A 25,327-nucleotide genomic window follows, 5' to 3' on the forward strand; every position below is an offset into this window, starting at 1 on the left:
GAAGGTGAATGAAAGCTATTAAAACAAATTATATACCTTGTTTATGTTCCCATGAAATGTCACAGCTGGAGAAGTGAAGGACAATTTTCCAAACAGGTCGTGCACCTTGTCTATGGTTGTATTTTGGGTTTCCATTGCCTCTATCTTCGCTTGCAAGCTCTTACCTTTGAATACAAACATAAAATTCAATCACTTCCTCACCATTCATACTTCTGATCGGTTCCCTCCCAGCAAGGAAATGGTTCTAATGAGTGACGTACATTTTCTACCTTTTCAACAAGGAAAGGATGCTTGGTGCAGACATTCTGTCGAACAGTTCATGTACAATTTAGAAAGGTCTTATTCAAATATGTTGCCCACACATACCACACTCCACTTACCAATTTTGATGTTGAGGGTTTTGTATCTGAAATGCATATCCACATAGTCGTTGAGCTCCAAGAAGTGACAAGGGATACGTTGCAAAACAAAGCAATATTACCTAATTTCATTCCACAAACCAGCACCGCTCTCAATGGCTTTCAGTCAAACAATTCATATGCATCGGGTTATGCCTCATGTTACTTGAAATACCAAAGGCTTCAGTGCATAGATTTTCAAGTGACCAAAGAACCGTCTACAGCAGCCCAAAGATTGGAACACTTAGTCAAATGGATTTCATGCGGCTCATCTGGCACTAGGTGGTTGAGCATCCGCAACATTTCTTACTATTTCAAATCTCCTCCTTTACACTTTCTTTTGTGTATATTCCTCAACCACTAGTTTCTATAACCACCAACTACTCTTGTATATAGAAACGTCTTTGTTTTTGCCTTCGATTCTTGTTTATATTTCTGGTACAGGTTAAGATTAGGGCAAAAAGTTTGAGCATGTAGTGAGAGATGATTTTAGTACGTAGAGGGAGGTAGTTTTGAAAAATTATATATATATAGAGAGAGAGAGAGAGAGATCCAAACCCAAACTTCTTTCTAAAAGTTTTAGTACGTGGAGAGGTAGTACATGGAGAGAAAAGAGTACGAGGAGAGAGAAAGTTTTGAATAGTGAGAAATTAATCTCTCCGAAACTATTTTAACCAACTCTCCCACAAAAATATCTGGGTAACAATGTTCAACATCAACTTCCTTCATTTTCAAAGAATAGAAATGTCTTTTGAAATATAAATTATTAGAAAATAATCTTTTTTGATACATTTCACCCATTATCTTTTATAGCTTATATCTAGTCTCTTCTATAGAGACATTCAAGAGGATGTGATCTATAACACAATTAAAATTATTCACGTTCCTTTGCCTAAGTTTTTCTAATCCTCATTAGACAAAGTGGAGGTAGTCTATTTTTCCTCTTTAAAAGAAAGAAACAAATGCTCTCTCTCTCTCATCGAAGAGATATTCCACTTTCAAATTACACATATCATAACCAGTGTCACTGAATTTTTCAATATCTTGATGAAAGGTAGAGACCGTAGTATACAATCTTCCACAAATCTACAAGAAAGCCCACAAAGTGAAAGCTCTCCATGCAACAAAAAAACTTCAACAATTTTATGAGAAAAGTGTCCCTCCCTTGATAAAAATATTAATCTCTAGAAGAAGGAAAAAGTGCAACGACCTAGACATCGGTTAAAGTCTCAAGAAGTGAACGCTACCCTTGTGCCAAGTATAATATGATGTAAGGAGAGTTGTTGGGTTGTTCTTCAGTGTTTTAGATGTAAAAGTTCAATGTAGATTTAATACTAAGTGCAAATGAACAATGAGAGCTAAGCTAGATTATTTGATAAAAATATGTAGACTATTGGAAATGAAAGAACTAACACAGAATAAACATTGGACTATAATCTCACTACCTAGGGCAAACAACATTAGGCATGGATGACATTGCAAGTGAGGGATGCTAGTGTGACTTGCCTATGTCTCGTATGGCAGAGTACAGAAAACAGTATTAGAAGTAAAATAACTAACAAATATTAATCATATCCAAAGTTTGTAAAATGGGCATGCAAGTGCCTACCTTGCAAAGAACCGCGTGAATCATGATAATTTTATTGCCACTAAACAAACCTAAAATTGACCTTAGAACAAGCAACTCAGCAAAATACCATTGGATCATATGTACTGTTAAACGGCGGAATGGCAATGAGGAGGGAATCAAGAGGGATGGTCAAGTAGAGGGAAGAAGCATAATGGCCACTAGAAGTCTAGAGTGTAGAACACAATAAATGGACGATAATGGCTTTACAACATCATGAAACCATATGAATTGAACTGGATAATATACTAAAGAACTCACCGACTTGCACAAGACAAACATTCATCTTCAATGTCATTACGGGGATATCACTAGATCTAGTGAAACCAACAATACATTTTTATACCGCATAAATTTCATTCAACTAAAGAAAGTAATATTTTTAATGCTATGCTGGTTATGCACCTACCGGACAAATCATATGAGAGAGAATATTTCATGATACACATTACGGGAGGAACCCAAAACCACTTGCCTACTTATACAAGAAAATAACGTTTCCAGTTTAAAAAACACCTCATAAGAGGGCTCGTTTATCAGACATCTGCAACTGTTAGACAGTAATTTAATACTGGATTCCAACAATAATTAACTCAGGTGAAAAAAATCCCTTTTGGGTAAAACTGTGCATATCCTAATGCACATTATTCCAACCGCAACTAATGTAAAAATTAGAACAAGGAAAACCCTATTCGACATTTACAACAACCTACAGATCATTTGCTAACCAGCTGCCTGATCACATATGGAAGAATGCCTCCATGGTCGAAGTACACCAACTCAACCTGTAAGATGTCAGCCAACAATGCATACATCAATGGGCCACTTCGAACTGGAATAAGATCACGTAGTAAAAAAGATAATGCCTTCCAAAAAACAACCGAGAAAGGATCATCCAACACAACATACAAGACGAGCATTTGCCTTCATATTAGAAGCAAGATAATAATCAGTCTATTATATACCTGTGTATCAAACCGTGCAACACAGGTGAATGACTTTCCAGTGTCTGTCGTGACAGTAACATCTTGACCTGGCTTGATTTGGCTGATGTCATCAGGAAGATCTATTGTGTATCTTTCATGCCCACTAAGGCCAAGTGTATCTGCATCCTCACCAGATTTAAAGCACAATGGAATAATACCCATACCCACCAAATTGCTACGATGAATACGTTCAAAGCTCTTTGCAATGACAGCTTTTACACCCTGAGATTTAGAAACAAATTGTAACATTCAGGAATTATTGGTATTCGGCAGTTTATATGATAACAAATGCAATGAAAATTAAGCTCACAAAAGACAGATATCAAGGATGGGGTAAGAGAGTCAAACCAGCAACATGGGGCCCTTCGCAGCCCAATCTCGAGAGCTTCCACTGCCATATTCAGCTCCGGCAAGAACAATTGTATCAAGCCCTTCATTTTTGTATTTCTATAAAGGAGAATCATTAAGTCAGAAACGAAAAAAAACAATAGATAGTCCCAGCTAAATCTAAACAATACCAGGAGAAGTTGAATAAAGATGCACATATAATTGGATTTTAACTCAACAATGTTAATATAGAAATCACCATTATTCTAAGGAAAATGGCAAACCATTATCAACAAATTATTACTAATTAAATTATTTTCACGCATATCTATCTTTACATATGTACTACCAAAAGACTTCTCAAATTAACTTTTTGCCTCTCAATTCCTTTGATTCTTCTTCTCCTGAATTTCTTTTAGCTAAATATTGATCTCCTTATACCATCATAATTGATTCAACTTCATTAAACTACAAAATTTTTCATGTTAATTCAATTTCATCAAACTGCATTATTAGACTATCTCCTTTAGAAATTTAATATTAGGCATTATTAACAACTAATACAATTTTAGTTTGCATATTTTCAATCTTAAGAGCATTAACTTCTTAATTTCTAAACCAAGGTTTGAAATGTTGCATAAATAACCATCACACAAACGCCAGAAGCTTTAGCTAAAATGAACTACAACAAAAAAAATCACTCTAAAAACACCTTATTACAAAGAATGAGCTTAACTACATAGGAAACTCACCATTGCTGCATCAAACACAGATAGCTTCTCTCCAGTGGGGATGTGTACAGTCTTCGGCCCAACTTCACCGTTCAAAAGTTTATTCACTAAGCGGATATTTGCAAATGTTCCCCTAGCCATGACTTCATCATTTCCTCGACGACTTCCATAAGAATTAAAATCTCTCCTGTCTACCCCACGTTCCATGAGATATCTTGCCGCTGGACTATCTTTGTGAATGTTTCCAGCAGGAGAAATATGATCTGTTGTTATGCTGTCCCCAAAGTTGAGGAGGCAATATGCATCCTTTACACCATGCGCACCAGGAGGAGTCATTGTCATCCCCTTGAAATATGGAGGATCGTGAATGTAAGTAGAATTTGGATCCCATGTATACAAAGTACCTCCAGGAACAGAAAGTTGGTTCCACATTGGGTTCCCTTGAGTAATTGTTTGGTAAGTAAGCTTAAACATGTCTGGTAGAACAGAGGATTGGACAACCTGCACCCAAAATTGTAAGTGATTGATCATACTCGTGTCTCATATTTACCACCACCCTGAACTAGTGAATTTAAGAACTAACTACCAACCTTTGCTATTTCCTCGGTTGAAGGCCAAATATCCCTTAAGTAAACATTTTTCCCATCTTTCCCAACACCAATGGGTTCTGTCTCGAAGTCAATGTCGACCTACAAATCAAACATGACATGTATTACAACTCCAGAACTTAACATTCCAAGTCTGCATTAGATCTATAATATTTGAGACGTAAACATGCCATAGTAAAACAGTAACTTTTGCTGATCAAAACTTACAGTGCCAGCAAGAGCGTAGGCAACCACAAGTGGAGGTGAAGCAAGGTAATTTGCTCGAGTCAAGGGATGAACACGCCCTTCAAAGTTTCTATTTCCAGAAAGAACAGCTGCAGCAACTATATCTGAAAGAAACCAATAAATGGTAAGAAATGATTACAAGACAGTATAATATGCCACAAATCCCTTGCAGGAAAAAATGCAAGAGAGCTTTCACTCAACAAAAACACAAGGGCAGTCCTCAAGCCAAAACATTAGCATCTGAGACACTGATAATTATATTAGAAGAAATGAAGATGTGATTGAGAGAGAAAAATGCATTTATGATAATACTCTCAACACTAGTGATTTTTAAAACACTGCCACTGCTAAAATGAACAAAACAAACACTCAAAACAATACTCATCCCAGAAGATAAAAACACGACTTTAAAAAATGTAAAGAAAGGACATTTAAATCTGCAATATATGCAAAGAAATGAAGCTTAAAGCAGCCATAAGTCTGAAAACGTTCTTCCAAAGCCCAAATGACAAACTTACCGTTATCTGTAATAGCTGCACTCACTGATTCATGAAGATCTCCAGAGTTTCCAATGCATGTTGTACATCCATACCCAACCAGCTGGAAACCTTGACGATCTAAGTACTGCTGAAGACCACTGTAAAGAAGCAGCTAAATTGAGTTACGAAAGTAACAGCATGATACAATAATGATCGTTTAAATCTAAAACACATTTTCATAATTTTCCAGATTAAATTAAACTCATAGTCTACACTTGCTACAACCATAGAGAAAAGCACCATACTTGGCCATCAAAAATACCTATTTTGTAAGTATTTTGTAACCACTCCAGACCCTGGAGCAAGGCTTGTCTTAATCCACGGCTTTACCTGAAATTATAAGCATATGCAGACTTGAAAATCCAATCATATTTGATTGCATATTGGAGCGAAAAAAAAATACAACCTACTGAGAGGTCACTATACAATAAACTTTAGAATTGTATCATTTCAAATGGATATGGATGACTTGAAAGTAAACTTCCAGAAAAACATTTAGAAGAACGCAATAATGGACCACATACCTCGAGACCTAATTCTAAAGCTTTCTTTGCAACAAGTGCGGCTCCAAGCATCACATTTGGATTTGAAGTGTTTGTACAACTTGTAATTGCTGCTATTACAACATCACCGTGCTTTAGCTCAGCAGGCATGCCATTGTATGTGAACTTTGCAACCTTACTTTGAGCATCTTTAGGAATGGCAAAACCCTGTAGGCATAATAAACTAATTAATTTTAACAGAAACATAATATTAAAAAGAATGGAAATAAGATATGTCAAGGGAAAATAGAAGACACTAAGTAGATTATAGATACAAATTCTATCTCATGTGAAGCTTTTTAGACCCTTAATATTTTCAATGTAACATAATTTTATTAGTCACATATGATGATTGATATTCTTGTGCATATGATTATTGGCTCTTATTATTCAATGGTTTAAGACTATTATATGTTCAGTAATTTCAGAGATATTATACTTATGATGTGAGATCATGCTGTTATACAGTTATACCTTTATGTCGTTACTGGAGATTTGATCTATTTAAGTAAACATGATTAAAGGTTGACTGGCCCTACTTATTTGATTGTCACAATTTGAGACTTCTATGATATCAGATATTTAAGGATGGCTGATTTATTGATGATTTGTATCATGTCAAAAAATTGCTATGACATACACTTAAGAAGCTTTGAGAAGCACACATACGCTTAAGATAATTTGCTTACTGTATGTTTCGATGTCCTTGTTTATTACACAAATTGGAGAATTTGTTCTATGAATGTGATTATAAGGTAGGAATTCAAAGGATTATTTTGGACCACCGGATATGTGATAACTTGCAAGTGACTGTGACATCCTTGCTTAATTCTACTTCTGTTTCAGCTATTTCAGCATTCAACATGTGCATTGGGCGTATAGGGAACTTACACATGTATTGTGGATTATCTCAATCCACTCCATGCAATAACGAGACCCTATCTATGTTTATCCAATAATGCAACATTGCCTTGATCAGGTGTAACAGCAACACTTGTTAAGTTTATCCAATAACGCAGCATTGCCTTGATCACGTGACTCAGCAACCCTTGTGTTAACCTTACGATTATCATTTGAGGCATTAATGCTTTTGATGTAATATTATATTATCATCCACATAAGATTGCAGTGAGTCATAATTTTGTGTGGGTGTGAAATTAATTAAATTAAACACAAACTTGGATTTTTGGGGAATAGGCTTTTTAGAGACGTCATAACATAAACTTTTCTTTATAGGGGAGTGAACCTTCACCTTTTAGTCACACCAAACAAGTATACGACTGTACGGAATTATCACTTGTTTTGTAACAGCTTTGATTAATTTGCAAGTACATTCAAGAGGGTCACACATAAAATTTTCAACTTTTGGAGTTCCTTTGGTTAACCTTGGTTTTCTGATTGGGCAATGCCATTGGAGGACACATGCCAAGACAATCCCTTTCTTAAACCCTTCTCTATGTTTTGGAAGGGATTGCCTTGTCTTGGGATAAATTATTCAACTTGCGATGAGAATTTGGCAAGCAAAGTTGGACGTACAAAGTGAGAGAGAACTTCAATGTTTTTGAGCTCGAATTAAAATTATAGTCTCATGTCCTCCCTTGTTGATATGCTTGTTAAGTCAAGGTAGAATACTACAGCTTGTCTAATATTACTTATCACATATCTTAGGGTCCGTTTGTTTCGTGGAAGATGACTAGAATTGACATTTGCATAATCCGGATTAGAGAAAGTTTGAACTTATGTCAAAAATGGCAAAATGGAATTAATATTTCAAAATTCTAATTTTGCTTCAAAATCAGATTACTACTCGTCAAACTCCAGACCTGGAATTGAAAATTGTATTCGGATTACACTTTTTTAAGGAGTGTAAAAAATTACATTGGACTGTTTTTTGGAGTCCATCCATAACTAAAACATTGTTTACCTAAAAAAATATTTTACCATTTTCATTTTCAGGGTTCAGACTTTGCAGCTCTGCATGTTCAGACTGGTTCGGACTTTGCTCTTGCTCTGTGTTTACCATTTCATCTGTCGACATATCTGCTTAACAAGGTGCATTTACCATTTCTTCTATCAACATATTTGCTCGACATATCCAAACCCTACCTAAATTACATACACGCAACTTCTGACTTTTCTCTATGATTTCTCCGAGGATAAACATATTGATCATGTACATGGCCACCAATAGTTATTTTGACTTACGTACCCCATGGATGCATCCCTGGAAAAAAAAACCCATGTCTCCGAGACAGGGACATCCCCAGGTCAGGGGGACAAGTATGGGACATCCCCCAACCATCCCCAAAATGTCCAAATAGATAGGGGACGTCTCCGAAACTTGGGGAGGCTTGGGCAAGAAAATGTATGGAAAGGTGATGCCTAGACGTCCCCCGACCATACGGGTGACGGCTGGCCGTCCCCAATTTTTCGGATGCATAAAATTTAAAAAGTCAACATTAAAACAAAAATTTAATGATCCCAACTTGGTTGCCCATGTGGGCCCCAACCCTCCAAATGCCCTACTAAAAGGTTAAAAGAGACCACATTTTGGTTGTTTTCTCATTTGTTTGGTTTTGCTAGTGAAGTTGGAGTGTGTTGCAAGATTTCATTTTGCAAGAAGAGGAGGTGATTTTTTGCTTCCAAGAGCTTGACCAAGGGTTTGAGCTTCCATTTTGTGCACCAAGTATGGAACTCTTTATGCTTCCATTTTCCATTTTTTGAATAGATTTGCAAGTTGAAAAGTTTAATTTTTTTAAAAAATATAGTTGTTTCAACTCATATTTTCAAGGCATATTTAAAACTCAAAAAAACGCACAATGAGCAGCAGTGAGAGTACCAGTAGTAGTGGTGATGAGGAAGAAAATGTGGTTGGGGGTGACGTTGCTATAGTGGGACTAGGAAAAGAGTTGATCCTAAATCTGATTTGTTTAAATGCCCTTCCACCATTATGAAGGATTTTGCAACGGGTCCTTTCAATAGGAAAAAACCTCTTCTCCAATACGTCACACTTAGGCCAAAAGATAAAAAGAATTCAAGAGTAACTAGGGTGTGGGATTGCCATGTTTGTCTTGATGTTTTTAAGGGCAGCTATACAAGAGTGAACTCACACTTTTTAGGTGTTGCATGTCATGGAGTCAAAAGCTTGTCCTAACTTGACTGATAAAAAAATATTTGAATGCCAAAGATTGCACTTAGAGGCTGAAATGGAGGGGAAAAATTTGGCAGTGACATCACCATCTATTCTCTCACAATCATCTAGGCATATGTCATCTGCCATTGGTACTAGTGGCAGTCCTACCGAGTCTAGAGGGAAGAGAAAGATGAGCAGTGGTGAGAAGGGCTTGGTGGAAAGTATGTTTAATGCACAGGCAGAGGAAAAGTGTGAGGCATCTATTGGTAGATTCTTTGTTGCTAATGGTATCCCATATCATGTAGCCCATTCCACTTATTTTAAACAAATGGTAAAAGATATATTGAATATGAATCCCTCATTTGTACCCCCTAGTGAGCATAAGCTACGAACCACCATCCTAGATGATGAGTACTCAAATGTTGCTTTGTTGTTTGAGGATATGAAATGCACTTGGGCTAGGATGGGCTACTCTATTGTGATGGATGGGTGGACCAATGTTACACATTGGTCACTAATCAATATCATTGTCACATCCCCTGTTGGCTCTTATTTTTTGAAAGCCATAGATTGCTCTAGAAAGAAGAAGGATGCCGAATTCCAGTTCACCATTTTGAGAGATGTCATAGAGGAGGTTGGGTCATCTAGTGTTCTACATGTTATCACAGATTCTGCACCTATGTGCAAATCAATTGGTATGATGATAAAGGGTCCTTATAGGCACATCTTTTGGACCACTTGTTTTGTTCATGCCTTGAACAATGCATTGAAGGACATAGAGAACATTGAATGGGTGAAACAAGTGGTGCTAGAAGCCAGAGAAGTGCAAATGTTTATTTGCAACCACCACACTTCACTTGCTCTATTCAGGTCCTTCTCTAAGGAGTTCCTCAAACCAGCCAAGAGAAGGTATGTCAATTAAATTATAGTTTACTTTTAGTTTGTTTTAAGTTATTTTTATTTATAAGTATTATAAACTTACATGTGATGCTTTTAATCATTAATGTTTAGCTTTATTAATATTTTAATTTATAATTGTCGCTATAGGTATTGCACATATTTCATCTTGATGGAGAGGATGATTGAGGCATATGAGGCCCTTCAATTGATGATGGTGAATCTAGAGTGGGGACAATTGTCCAATTCTAACTCCTCTGAAGGAAAAGTAGTGAAGCAAAGGATCCTTAATGAGAGTTGGTGGTCCACAATGAGGTAAGTTGTTGATTTTTTAAATTTAATGTTAGTCTTTTGCTTGCTGATTTCCATACTAACACTAACAGGCTTTAAAAATTTAAATTTATAATTCTGATTTTAATTTTGTTTACATCTTGCAAATATATTTGCTCTGTCATAGCACCCATTATAGATGTCATTAGATATGTTGATACTGACGCTCCTAGTTTGGGAGAGAGATGAAAAATTGACAGCATGTTGGGGAAGATGAAGAGAATTGTTGCATCAAAGGATCTTCATTGGGGTTTTATGAGGAGCATATTTGGCCTATTGTGACATGGAGGTGGAACATGATGAATACCCCACTTCATATGGCAGCCTTTGCTCTAAATTCCAAATGATATGCACAGTTGGGTGGAAGAGACCTCCCATGTGATGATCCCTTGGTATTGGATGGCTTCATAAGAGCCATTGATAAGATGTATTCAGCTCGGTGGCCTCTACTCTTCCTGCACAATTCATTGACTTTACCAACCTTCGTAGTCCAAACTTGGGTAAGCCACAAGCAAGGTTGGATAGAATTGTTTTGGCACAAAAAAGACCCTATAATAGGAAGGGGGTGCTACAACAAGACTCCATAGATGGACGGGGTGCCGCCTCCGCCTCCGCTTCTCCCGTAGCTTCTAGCCCTGTCAGGGTGGGAGGAGAACGGGTATGGATCTGCTATATATGGATAGGAAAGCGAGGGAAATTTGACTATGCCTATGCCTCTAGGATTGGATAGGGGCCTATTGGATGGTGGACTTGGCATGGGAGAGATACAACCGAATTAAAAATACTTGCCACTCGCCTCCTTGCATAGGTTGCTAGTTCCTCAGCTGCAGAGAGGAATTGGTCCACATATTCATTTATCCACTCCATCAAGAGGAACACGCTTACCTCTAAAAGGGCAAAAAAGCTAGTGACAATGCATCCTGCTATTTGACTTGTAGATCGTCAGACTCCAGAGTATAGGCAGACACTAGCTTTGCGGTGGGATGTTGAGCCTGAGGATGTCGCCCAAATAGATGAGGATGACACAACACCAGGAATGGTTGGGGTTCCATTGGATGAGACTACGCTTTCTATGGAGGATCATAGTGAGGACTCTATTTTTTATGCCATTGCGACAGAGGCAAAATAGGAGCAGCAAATTGCTTCATTTTTCTATGTTTTGTTTTCTATGTTGAACTTGAACATGATGATAATACATTGATATGTTACGGCAGCCCTTTAGCCTTTGGGCATATTTAGGTTTTCAAATTTTTATAATATTGTTCACTGCTAAACTTATATTTAAATATTTTTGTTTACATATTAATATGCATATTGACAATTGAGTACTGAAATCGATTTTATTTCCTAGATGGCATTCAAATGTTGTATGTTAAGGTTCAATAATGTTTAAATGACATGCTTTGTGCTTAGTTTCAAATGAATGACATGTATATTTGCAAATTTTAGTGTATACTTTAAATTTTCCCTATATATATAGCTGTCTCTGTTTGCCATCCTCCCCCCTCCCCAAAATCGGCAGAAACTCGAGGGAACATAGGTATTTTCATTAGCAGAGTGCACTACAAAATTACTTAGCCGTTTGCTATTTTTGTGGACATACTATTTTCTTACCAACTCAACATTTGGTTACCTAGACGCTCAAAATCTCCTCCAAAACAAACCACTCTTTTCAGTTTTCTTGCTATCTGTATTCCACAACTAAGAAGAATAGTGGAAAGGTCAAGCAGATGTTCCCTAGTCTTTCAAAAAGAAGGATGTAAGAATTTTCACCCTTAAGAGTTAATATCTTCAACTACCAGAATTTGATCTTCTGAAGTCATTTGCTATCAACTACTAGGACCGCTGATTCAACTACCAACAACACATTCTAATTCCAATTTGCGAAACTAGACACATAAAATTGTATCTTCCCACTCATCTTCCAAGTGAACCAAACAGTTCTTCTAAAATACCAAAAATCATTTTCAAGATTTGCAAATTCTTGATTTGTAGAAATCATGATTTCTACAGTTCCATGAACCAAACAGACCCTTATTTATGCAAGAAAAATGTATGTTTCAGACTGCTTATGTGTGCAATGACTTTGTCTTATTCTATTTCTTTTTCCCATCCTTGAATACAAATTTGAGGATGTGAAAGTGGAGCCCCTGGGATTTATTCATTTTTAGGCCATTCAAAAAAAAAACTTGTGTGAAAATGCACATATTTACTAAGTTACCATATTTGTCTCCTTAAGGCCAAATTTGAAAGTCCGTTTGCACCAAAGTTGGATACAGTGCAAATTTGGTCAAAAGTCAACATTAGAATAGTTAATTCAATCGAAATTCACTCTAAGGGACCCGATGTGAATTTCCAGCAACTTTGAGAGCCTTTCCAAATACCTGCGCAAGCCCGGAATGAATTTGGGGTGAATTGTGTCGAATTTTCCTATAGACATCAGTTTCATTGACTTTCCAATAAGCTTTTTTGCCATTTTAGGTCTATTCGACCCTCCAACGTTAAAACTGTCTTTTCTATAAAGTTTTTTATCATTTTATATTTCACTTGTGTGTTTGTGAATGAAAAGAAAAAATTTTGTCTCCATTGTTAAAGTTTCTTGTTAGGCTGGCATTGCTGAAGGAGTGTTGACAGGTGATTGTTGCTAGCTTAAAGCTTGTTTGTGAGCTATTCCTACATAGTTGCAAGTGCAGCTCCTCAAAGACATTTAAGAGGAAGATTTCAATAAAAGAGGTAGGGTTTTGTTTGATGTGTTTATTTTTAAAAGTTTTCTTGCATTTCTTTTTACAAAATGAAATGAGCTCCTAGTTTCATTTTCTTTTTCCATTTTGGTTTTTGTGGCTTTAGGTGTTGTTTGTAGATTCATAAAATGACAAGAGTTTGTAGCACTAGAAACCCCCACTTTAGACAAACAAATGCTCTCCACTATGGAAATATGTGGTAAACTACAGGGACGTACACCCCCCCCCCCCCCACCCCCCCACGCCAACAAGGAAAAAGAAATTCCAAGCGCTCCTAGAACAAGGACACACCAAGGACATGGGGACAAAATGGCAACATCCCCAATGGCACCAACCATTTCCCTATCCTTCAAAAACATGAGGACATTCTAATTTCTCGAAGCGCTCAATGGGATGCATAGTGTCCCTTGACCATTCTAGGAACACTCTGACAAGTTGAGGAGAGGGTGATTATAGGAGTGGAAAGAGTGATTGCAAGGCAAAGAGAGATAGAGCAAGAAGAAGAGGAGGAAGATTCTTCACCTTGTTGAAGAGATTTGCCCAACAAAAGGTAGTGTTTCTAACTGATTTTTTATTTTGTTTTCTAATTTTGAAATCAATGTCATTGTTTTAAAGTTCGAAGTTTTAGTTTTACATTTCTTCTTGTTCATTTTCTTATAGCTATTTCATTCTAATATATTATTGTTTCATTTTCTAAATTAATTTAGATACTTAGATTGTGTTTTGCAATTTAAAATTTCATTTTGTTAAAAATATAGAGTTCTATTTTTTTTAATTTTGAAGTAAAGCATAAGGCTGAAACTATGCGCTTGTTAATATTTTTCTATTTTGTGAAATGCAATGTCAAAATGAGCTCCCACGGTCATGAAACAAGCGATGATGAGGTGGTAATTCACTCATAGTGGCAACCAATCAGAGCACAAACCTAAGCATGATGAGACTAATGAGGGGGGTGAGCATAGATAGGCCAAATCCCAATGCCAAACTAGTTTCATACGTAATGCACCACTTGGTCCACCTGATACTAATTGTCCCTCCACACTTTCGGCATACTAGGCTAGGGGTCCTTATGATCCCAAATCTCCTTTCAAATAGTTTGCAACAAGGATAACACCCCCAATGCCATCAAGTGGTGGTACAAGGAAGCAGAAATGCAACATTTGTGGTATAGAATGGTTTGGTAGCATCACTAGAGTGAATGCACATTTCCTCTTTTGGCCACAAAAAGGTGTGGTCGAATGTGAGTTTTTGAAGACTATAAATATGCATTATAGATTGTTCAACAAGCTTTGGGGTGTTTATGGTAACTTGAAAATCCCAATGCCCACTATCTTATCTAGTAGGCAACAGATTCAGAAATTTCAGCAATTACATGAACGGCAAATACATGGTAGCCACGTATTTCTACTCCTAGATCACAGCAAAGAGCAACAACATTGCCAAGGGCAGCCTTGAGATCTTCATCCACTTATAGTGCTAGGATTGAAACACAACAGAGCAAGGGGAAATGCAAGGTGCAAATTGAAGGTAACTCCATAGCTGATTTGTTCAATGTGCACCTAAAAAGTGCAGATAGAGAATGCCATTGGCAGATTCTTTTTTCCAATGGCATCCCATTTCGTATAGTTCAGTCTCCTTATTATAAGGAGATGATGCAACTAGTGACAAAGGGGGGAGGACCATCACTTGTGCCACCAAATAAGCACAAATTGAGGACCACAATCTTGGATAAAGAGTATACCAAAATCAATTCTTGGAGTCTGTTCACAGCATTAGGGTGGACGGCATTAGGCATTGTCAACTCATTAAGATGCAATTGATTGGTCAAAGCAATTGATTGTTCAAGGCATTCAAAGGATGTTGATTTTCAATTTGACATCCTCCGAACAGTTATTAAGGAGAATGAGCCCCAAAATGTGGTCAACAGGTGCAGCACGTGTACTGAGCTGCATGGAAGCGTACTGAGGCAGCATATAGATATATTTGGTGGACTTGATGTGTCCATGCCATAAACACTTCACTCAAGGGCATGGGGAAGATTGAGTGGATTAAGGGAGTGATTAGTGATGCTCGAGATTTGCAAATGTATATCTACAACCCCAACTTCACATGCACTCTTCACAAGCTTTGCTAATAAGGAGTTCTCGAAGCCAGCAAAGATCAGATATGCACCTTATTTTATTCTTTGGAGAGGATGCATCCTACTGCAACTCATGGTTATGACAAATGAGTGGAATTGGCGAGATAGGTCCAAGATAAAACAAGGGAGGAGGTGAAGGAGGTAGTTAAGAGTGATGTTTTACGGAGTTACGGAAAATATAGTCTGTCTATCATCAATCCAATTTTCCAAGTCATCAAATATGAGATGGGGATGTACATAACCTTGGAGAGGTGTATGAGAACATTGATTCTATGCTTGGCCAAATGAGGGCAGTTGTGCAAGAAAGGGACTCCACTTTAGCAGTCTACAGTAAGCACATTCAACCTTTTATTCAGTGTGAATGGTTGCTTATGCATTGAACCTAAAGCAGTGCATGCCTAGGCCTTGTAGATTTACGCTAATTCAAAAATGATGAGGTGATTCATATCATGGTACTCATTGTAATCATCTATGTCATACATCTTTTCATAACTAACAACTTCTATTTGCCAATAGTTTGAACTTTTAAATTTCTAACATTTTCAAGGAAGGGTTCTTCAGGTGCATTGATAAGGTGTATGACTCTAAGATTGTTGGCAAGGTTCGCACTAAGCGAACCAATTTGCTACTCTTAGGGGGTTTCAAGTTGCAGCAAAGGAGGACATAAAAACTATGTCACGAGAGGATCCAATTTTGTGGTGAATGTCATGGATAGAAATCAACGACTACCGCACTAGCCATTTGTTTGTTGTCTCAGGTTTCTAGTTCTTCAGCTTCGAAGATAGATTGGTCTACATATAGTTTCATCCACTTCCGTAAGAGAAACAGACTTACCTCTTAAATATCAAAGAAGCTAGTGGTTGTACATAGTGCCTTGCATATCACTGATCACAAAACACTCATGTACAAGGAGAGCCCAGCAGCACAATGGGATGCAAAGCCAAAAAAGACATCACAAATTGATGAGGATGCTACAGATGCAAGGCTGGTTTGTTCCCATTGCAGCTCTTGACCTTGGAGAGTCTACAAGTTCCAATAATGACAAGTTGTCGGCCTCCAAAGGGATGATTAGAGGCCTCCTTCACTACATTTTGTCATTTTGACATTTTGATTTTGTATTTGTTTTGATATTAGGCTATTCAATATAAACATCTTTATGATCAGATACTTTTGATATCTATGATATTAGGCTACTCAATATAAACATCTTTATGATCAAATACTTTTGATATCTATTATCATATGATATATAGAACTCTTCCATTTGTTGATTCAACTATTTTGTAGTTTAACGTTCCATTTTCAATATTCAATGTTCAAGTACTATTTGATAATTTTAATTTTCAAATATTTTAGTATTTAGTAATTCCAAATTACTATTTTACATCTTTGTCTTACACATCTTTTCATAACTATCATTTTAAGTACCATATGTATACTATATAGCATATACACCCACTGCCTACCCCACCCATCCATGTCATCGTTCCCACTGTCCCAAAACTGAAGCTCCATTGTCCCCCTGCCCCAAAAACATGTCCCCATCCCCCAAGGAAGTGTAACTATGGAAATATGTGAAAATGGTTCAACCAATTCCGAGTGGCAAAGGAATTTCATAAGTGTGCAGCCATTGCAAAGAGGAATATCTCTTATAGTAAAGTGAAAGCACATTCTATGCTTTATTCTTCAAAAAGGCATTAAGTTTTGGGGACACCTAGGGAACTTTGACTTCTAGAACAAATTTGACTTTGAATCTCAAAGTAACACAGATTTGACATATGAATTATGCATAAGTGCATGCTTTATCCATGTTTTCATAAGAATATTTTAAATTTCTCTATATATTTATTTTTCCCTATTGTTATATAGCCATCTCCAAAATTGGCAAAAAAAAAAAATTGCTGTCTCAAAAACTCGTCCCCCTGTCCACTATCGTACCCATCCCAGAAACTTGGGATAACACTGATTACTATCCATAGTAAGAGTTTGGTGTCTGACAACAACATATGGTCTAGAGGCAGCTATTTCACCAATTGACTTAAAGATTGGAGCCTGGAGCTCAACTTGATACCTTGAATAAATTCTCTTCTGAGGTAAAAAATGGTTGAACGAAAAGGTGGAAAGCATTTCATATTATGCTTCATATTGTAATGAGATTTATAGCAGGATTCATTTTCGTATTTCAAAAAGAAGTTTTGATTTAATTATGTTTTGATAATCATGAAGTTGCAATAGACTGATGGACTTCATGTAAATATTCACTTTCAATACAAAACCATAATCTAAGTTTCATTCCCATAATCTAGCTTGGGAAAATACTTGACTCACTGTCATAAAAGAAAAAGGTCTTCTATGTTTTTCTGTGTTTTAGATAAATCATGGAAATCATGGTGGAGACCCCTGCAATGCGATGGCGACTGGGGTTTTGCAGTGGCATCCAGTGACCAAAAATATGCATTAAACTGTATTGACATACTGCAATGACAAGTTACAACTAGCACATTGCAATATTGACCATACAGATGCAGTTTGTCTGCCCAATTCCCTCTATTTAGAAAGTTCTTTAGTTGTCACTTGTTTATGTTTTGGTGTCTAGCATGCTTCCTTGCACAGTGTCCATCCTTCTTACACACAGTTTCTTGGAAGTTGGAAGAGTGAACATGTGGAAGATGTCACTCTCTTCGTATGTTACACAGTGGCATTTCTTCTTTAGTTTTCTCCTTTCATGTTAGTCTGAACATCAAGATGAAGCCATCTTTTTCTTGAAGAGATGTGCCCCATCTCCTTTGTCTGTTTGCCTACACATTCCTCCTGCCCAAGTTGGGTATTTCTGGTTGGTGTAGAAATTCAAGATGACTACACCTATATGTGCATATATTGCATCACTGATAAGTTTTACATTTGATCTAATAAATGGAATCTGCCAGTTGTGTTTTTGCAAGATTTTCCTATGGTTGTCTTGGGCATTACCTCTCATCTGAGGAAATGCTTCAACATTAGCATATTGGAAAGAAAAAACATTGTAACCACACATCCAAAACAGAGCTTTGTTTCAAAACTAACATACTGGGGAAAAGAGCAATGTCATTCTCAAAACACAATACCAACTGAACAATAAAACAGCTACCGAACTTATATATCACAATAACTTGAACAATGATAAAAATAAATAAAAGCAAAACTACCAATCTCACCTTAAACCCAACCTTGTTGTCCAGGCATGCATGCCAGTCAGCCTTCATTTCCTTCAAAGTAACCCGATCATGTGGTCTGCAACGAGATATCAATAAAATATTAAAATTTAACATTTGAACAACTTTTTATCTTTCTGAATATGATTTGATACAAAAAAAAATTGGCCAATAAACCATGAATGTGCCTAAAATACACTCACCGCTTTGGACCTGAGATACAAGGTTCAACAGATGAGAGATCCAACTCAAGGTAGGATGAATAAATTCTCTCTATTTGTGGCTGTAGTCACACAAGTCAGTGCATACCAAAATGTATGAATCCATCAAAACTCAAATTAAATAGAAAAAAATAAACAACCTACCTCACTATAGTCCACAAACATTCTATTTGCGCGAAGATAAGCCTCAATCATATTTATCTGTAGTTGACAAGTATGTAGCATCAGCAGCTAACAAAGGATTGCACTTTTCTAGAATTAGAAATTATACATACACACCGTCTCATCACTACGACCAGTCAACTTCAAATACTCCAAAGTCACATGATCTACAGGGAAGAATCCCATTGTTGCTCCATATTCAGGAGACATGTTTGCAATAGTTGCTCGATCAGCAAGTGACAATTTACCCATACCATCACCTAAATTGAATATATATAGAGTTACAATTAACCACACACCACGTCAACTACAAGATATTTCAGTCAATGTAGCTTCATAAACTTGCAAAAACTGAAATGTAATAAAAGAGACTGAAATAAACTTACCATAAAACTCCACAAACTTTCCGACAACACCATGCTTTCGTAGCATTTGAGTGACAGTTAAGACCAAATCAGTAGCTGTCACTCCATCATTCAAGTTGCCTTGTAATTTGAAACCCACAACCCCAGGGAGCACCATGCTCATTGGCTGCACAAAAGAAACCTCAGTGAGAGCTAAACAACAAATGAACAAGCAACAACACTGTTAATCCACAAGCAGAGTTCATTATCTACTAGTTTCTGCCAACCATGTAGTTCAGACAGAAGTAGTTTTAAGCTAAGTGATTCTGTTTCTGGATACAATTGTGTGAGATTCACATCAACATTTTGGATCACAGACTATTATCCATTATCGGTCGGCATGAAAGAGAGCATGAGGAAAATAAATATGATCTGAGATCCATCATCAGGATGAAAGAGAGAATGGGGAAAAGAATGATCTTTCTAAGTTGCCAGTATGGGTATGGGAAGACGAACTGGGGACAGTACAGGCAATTTTCTCATTGCCAAATGCCAAATGATATTTAAATATTTATTAAATATCTTTATCAATTGGCATTATATACTGAAAATTTTAGTTCTCTACGTTTTTTTATTCTGGTCTCCACTCCCAGAGCCCCTCATTGTAATGAAATTTCTTATGACAAGAGATCCCAATAACTAGTGTTGGTTTGGGAGTGGAGACTCTAATGCATTTGCGGGGCAGCAATAATAAGCTGCACAATGTGTTGGGTGCAAGAAAAACCCAAAGATAAAAAGGGGGTGCAGGAAAGCATTATGTTTTCCCCACGCCAGAAGTAGGGATTTGTGAGCTATGTCCCTGCTAAAACAATTAGGAAATAAGAAATGAGAGAGTGAAGCAAGCAAAAAGACCTTTTTATTGGGCAAAATGATGCTTTCAGAGCCTTTCAGAGAGTGGAGACATTCTGGTCTCCACTCCCAGAGCCCCTCATTGTAATCAAATTTCTTATGACAAGAGATCCCAATAACTAGTGTTGGTTTGGGAGTGGAGACCCTAATGCATTTGCGGGGCAGCAATAATAAGCTGCACAATGTGTTGGGTGCAAGAAAAACCCAAAGACAAAAGGGGGTGCAGGGAAGCATTATGTTTTCCCCACGCCAGAAGTAGGGATTTGTGAGCTATGTCACTGCTAAAAAAATTAGGAAATAAGAAATGAGATAGTGAAGCAAGCAAAAAGACCTTTTTATTGGGCAAAATGATCCTTTCAGATACATATTAGGGCTTTTGGTAGCCAGAAAAGTTATAAATATCTTTTATTTTTTGTTGAGTTTTGATGCTCTGAGACTTTGAGTACACCTGGGTATGCACAGGATGTACCCAGGGCATACCCAGACACTCAGGTACATACCTGGTAACTTGGGCCACATTAAACTTCTAGGTTTCCCACCAGTATACTTGGTAATCCCATTATCAACAAAAAGCAGAACAATATACTTTAGTAGTAACACTAAAACACTGGTTTGACTGTCTTCTGAAAAATGTACAACAAATAAATTTTCAATTAAAATACCTGACCAAGCATAGCAGCCTCTGCTTCAATCCCTCCAACTCCCCATCCAGCAACACCTAATCCATCAATCATAGTTGTGTGGGAATCCGTTCCAACAACACTATCTGGATACAAGAGGCCATCGGTATTAAATACAACCCTTCCCAAATACTCCAAGTTGACCTGCAATATTCATATTACCATTCAGATTGTAATAGCTATAACAATCTGTTCCATTTAACATATAACCGATACTTACAAATATAAAATCAGTTCAAAACAAATTTTTAAATATTATTTCTCCAAAGTGTGATCCTTTTACCTGGTGGACAATACCAGAACCTGGAGGAACAACAAGCATGTTGTTAAATGCAGAGGAGCCCCACTTGAGAAAAGCAAACCTTTCCCTATTGCGATTGAATTCATGTTCCATATTGAGTTGCAATGCATTTTCAGACCTTGCCACATCAACCTGCACAGAGTGGTCAACAACAAGATCCACAGGTACCTGCAAAGAAAAAATTGAGAAATATCAATAGCTGGCATAAAGAAGAAAATAACATTAATAACAGGAGAAATAGTCAAGATATATAAATCTGAAGAAGAATTTAAAGTAATAAAGACAGAGAAATAGCAGAGACAAAGCAATCATCATCAAATAGTAATCTTCAAAAGTCAATGTTGGTAATCTTTCCATCGTAGAATGTATCAGAATTGCTTGAAAAATAGAAAACAAAAAAAAGGCAAGAAAACACCTTGATACCATCTATCATGCAAAACAGCAACTGCTCAATAAACGTGTCAACGACACAGATATTCAAATATCAGTAACACCTACCAAGGGATTGATCTTGGTAGTATCACCACCAAGCTGTTTCATTCCATCTCGCATGCTAGCAAGATCGACAACTGCCGGCACACCAGTGAAATCCTGAAAAGAAGTACAATATTTCCTGAAACACCAAACTTCTAGGATAGACCATCTGAATGTCTTGAAATAAAGGACACTAACATTTAAGAACAGACATAAAGCAGCCATAAATGTTATTTACCTGGAGAATAACACGAGCAGGCTTGAAAGGAATTTCAACTTGCTTTGGAGCTGAATTTTCCCAATCAAGAATTTTTTCCACATCAGCTTTACTTACTTGAAAATTATCACAATTGCGAATGGCTGACTCAAGAAGAATTCTAATTGAATAAGGAAGCTTATCTGCAAACAGGCAAATAAAGAAATCAAGTATAAGTTATGAATTGTTTTGTATTTTCTTGAATATTGATATAAAAAATAATTTAATTTAATTTCCATTTATAAGAAAACTTATCTGCAAACAGGCAGATAAAGAAATTAAGTAGAGTTTAAAGTATTACTCATGAATTGTTTTGTATTTTCTTGAATATTGATATAAAAACAATAAAATGTAATTTCTTACAAAATGGAAACAATCTTTTTTATCATATATAGAGCAAAAAGATTTTTTTATTTTTTTTCGTGCAATGGAGTAAATTTAGTAGAATGGTGGATCCAATATGCCTAGATGAGATGAGCTCAAATGGTTACAGTTTCAGAATTCAATAGGAAAGTCCCATATTTAAATCAAGAGATATGATAGAGTGTTGAAAATGGATTAAACCATCACATCCAACTTACTAGAAATTGTACACCATAATGAACAAGGCCACGTTCAAATCCCAAGTAACAGAAAAGATACTCCTCAGTTGTGACATCAGATTTTCAAAAGCAAAGATCACCCAACAAGGGAGAATTTCACGAATAAAATAAATAAATGGCTAAATTCTGCAATGTCAAATTTCAGAAAATGAAAAAGCCTACACTCTGAAGGCTTCGATGAATAGTTAGTCATATAACACAAGCACCTTAGAAAAGAAAGCGGATTGAGATATCAATTTTAGCCACATTAAAGTGAAACTATAAATTTATTCTTACAGGAAAAACACAATGTAATATTAATTGGCAAGACACCTATAATTTGCAAAATCACAACCGTAAAACACAATGCAATATTAATTGGCAAGACACCTATAATCTGCAAAATCACAACAGTAAGGGGTAAGCCTAGTATGTAGTCCCAAGGATAGATGCAAAATGATATCAATAAACAATACTTTTATGCTGCATAAGAAAATGGATATCTCTTTTAGAGGTAAATAATCAAAGATGTCCATTTACCAATCAGAAAAATAAAATGACAAAATCAGCCGATTCAAAAATTCAACAAAAAGCACTTTGGAAAAGTTTGCGGACTGAAATGTATATCATCAATGCAAGCATGAGATATGGAACCAGCTTGAGATATTCATTTTCATGTGATGAGGTAAAACCGTGCACTTTCTTTGACAGGAAGATGTATGTATATTAATTCAGCAAAACATTATGCTGCAAATATTATCAACTGACAAAACACTACCTTCACAGAAACATTCATGTCTGAAGCCCATGCATTTATTGACATAGGCTAATCAACAGAACTTTGATAATCCATGCATTCACTCTGACAGAAAGATGCCCAGTATATCAATCAACAAAAAACTACACTGCATATAATATCAACCAGGAAAACAATATGCAGCATAAAACATCACCCACAAAACACTATGCTATGTGGTATGTCAATTAACGAAACACTAGCTGCAGTGAAACATTCATGTGTGAAACCCATGCATTTATTCTCACGGGATAGATGCCAAATGATTTCAATCAACAGAATTTTGATAATCCATGCATTCACTCTGACAAAAAGATGCCTAATATATCAATCAACAAAAAACTACACTGCATATAATATCAACCAGGAAAACAATATGCAGCATATAACAGCACCCACAAAACACTATGCAATGTGGTATATCAATTAACGAAACACTAGCTGCAGTGAAACATTCATGTGTGAAATCCGTGCATTTATTCTCACAGGATAGATGCCAAATGATTTCAATCAACAGAATTTTGATAAACGAGAAAAATTATCATGCTTTAAATATAATTATAAGGGTTTTCTTTCGAAAGGGAAATGACAAAAGTTAAAAAGCCATCCAAAAATGCAACAAGAAGGTCTATATATTTGATCAAAGAAATATATACTGTTAAATGTAAAGCAACAATAGTAAAATCTAACTGTGAATATACTCTATTAGAAAAGGTCGCATTCTCCATTTTTAGGTCAAAAAAAATAAAACACAAAAAATATCTAAATGAAAAATACCTGTTCTTGGATCATTTAGTGCCGTAAGGCTGTAGTACTTCCCAAACTCCCCCCCACCAGGTTTAGGAAGGCTGGTCAAGATGTCTTTGTAAGCACTCTCAGTTACTGCACCAACATATAAAGCAATGTCAAAGGATTGTTGACGATATAACATCATAAGATGTAACTAAGCAGAGCTTATATAAAAAATTAATGAAAAACGAGTTGGAGATTAGATTTGCTTCTAGCTTTTCATCACTTTATTGTTAAACTAATCTAATTGCTTGCGCAAAGACTTACAAAATGAATTATTCAGTTAGAAACAAGCTACTTGACTAATTCATGCAAAAAAGTTATAAACTGAAGATATATCATATATTAAGTGTAGATTTTATCATTAACGATATAAAAGATAACCATTTGGATCAGAGTCTAAAGGATTCTTTACAGCTTGCTCTTAAAACAAAACGACCACCAGATGTATCAACAAATAAAGTGTCGTGTGTAGTTTACTGTAAAAATCAAAAAAATAAAACCAAATTGATCGGAATGTAAAGTGTCATGAGTGGTTTAATCTTATAAACTTAAAGTGACAAGAAGATGTACCAGAATATAAAGCGATACACACAATTTTATTTTAAAGATCGAAAAGAAGAGAGGATAATATGGATCGGCGAAATCATGGTGAAAACAAAGCAGATCCGCTCCAAACATCAAAGCACGCATATGCGCCTTATATAGTTTACTCAAAGAGATTCAAAAACACAAAGTAAAACATTTAACTTTAAATTCCGCTTACCCATGGTGGAAATTTTGCGCTCGACAGGGCTGAGAACAGCAGCAGCAGAAGCAAGAGCACCTCTCAAGCCAAAACTCGACTTATTCCAGCAAAAAAACCCGCGCCGCGATTCGTACCGCGACCGATCGGACCAAAAGGGAACGCTCTCGACGCTCCTCTCAACAGGAGTTCGAAACCCTCGAAGAGCAGCAACAGAGTGGAAAGACGAGGGAGAAAAATGATTGTTGGGAGCAGTACAGATTGCACGGGCAAAACTAGTGCTAAAGAGGGCCGGGGTTCGAGTCGCTCTAAGGAGAGAAGCCGCAGCAATTATATGCATGTTGGCTCATGGATAGACACAAACAACGCCACAACCACGACCTCTAAAATCTCCGTTAAGAGCCCTCAGGCTTCCAGACAAATTGATGATGAAATATTATACTTGCGTGTGGATATCATATACCATTTCCTTGCCAAAAAGGCGGAGAATAACTCCAGCGAATTTATCAGAGAAACTGTTAAAAAAACAATGGTGATTTTTCCAGGCGGTGTATTGGGGAAAATTTAGGTGCCGCTAGATTTGGCAGAGGTTACTTACCTCTCGCGTGCGGTAAATTGGGGGTTTTTAGTTTGGCGAAAAGGTAGGGCGGCGTG

General features: G+C 36.6%; 1 protein-coding gene across 1 annotated transcript; it reads right to left on the reverse strand.

Annotated features, from left to right (window-relative positions):
• Nucleotides 1–2,447: 2,447 nt before the first annotated feature.
• On the reverse strand, nt 2,448–25,103 carry LOC149554429 (aconitate hydratase, cytoplasmic). Its single transcript, XM_089828485.1, has 20 exons — nt 24,695–25,103; nt 23,917–24,021; nt 21,745–21,905; nt 21,531–21,623; nt 21,015–21,200; nt 20,714–20,875; nt 19,185–19,329; nt 18,916–19,058; nt 18,781–18,837; nt 18,619–18,698; nt 18,419–18,494; nt 5,966–6,151; nt 5,704–5,771; nt 5,421–5,539; nt 4,885–5,006; nt 4,660–4,758; nt 4,091–4,570; nt 3,360–3,458; nt 2,991–3,233; nt 2,448–2,810 (listed from the first exon to the last, which is right to left on the reverse strand). Exons 1-20 carry the CDS (start codon nt 25,011–25,013, stop codon nt 2,742–2,744), a joined length of 3,012 nt encoding a protein of 1,003 aa, XP_089684611.1. The 5' UTR covers nt 25,014–25,103; the 3' UTR covers nt 2,448–2,741.
• Between the last annotated feature and the right edge of the window lie 224 nt (nt 25,104–25,327).

The sequence above is a fragment of the Cupressus sempervirens genome, chromosome 5 (assembly GCF_028749045.1).
Source record: "Cupressus sempervirens isolate cs-2001-9-10 chromosome 5, ASM2874904v1, whole genome shotgun sequence".
NCBI classification, from domain to species: domain Eukaryota; kingdom Viridiplantae; phylum Streptophyta; class Pinopsida; order Cupressales; family Cupressaceae; genus Cupressus; species Cupressus sempervirens.

Excerpts from the sequence above, each read along its gene's own strand:
- LOC149554429 (XM_089828485.1), bottom strand. The coding sequence starts at position 25,013 with ATGCATATAATTGCTGCGGCTTCTCTCCTTAGAGCGACTCGAACCCCG. Across the intron at positions 21,624-21,744 it reads CTGCTCGTGTTATTCTCCAG|GATTTCACTGGTGTGCCGGC; the intron begins GTAAATAACATT and ends ACTTCTTTTCAG. Across the intron at positions 5,772-5,965 it reads CTTTAGAATTAGGTCTCGAG|GTAAAGCCGTGGATTAAGAC; the intron begins GTATGTGGTCCA and ends TTATAATTTCAG.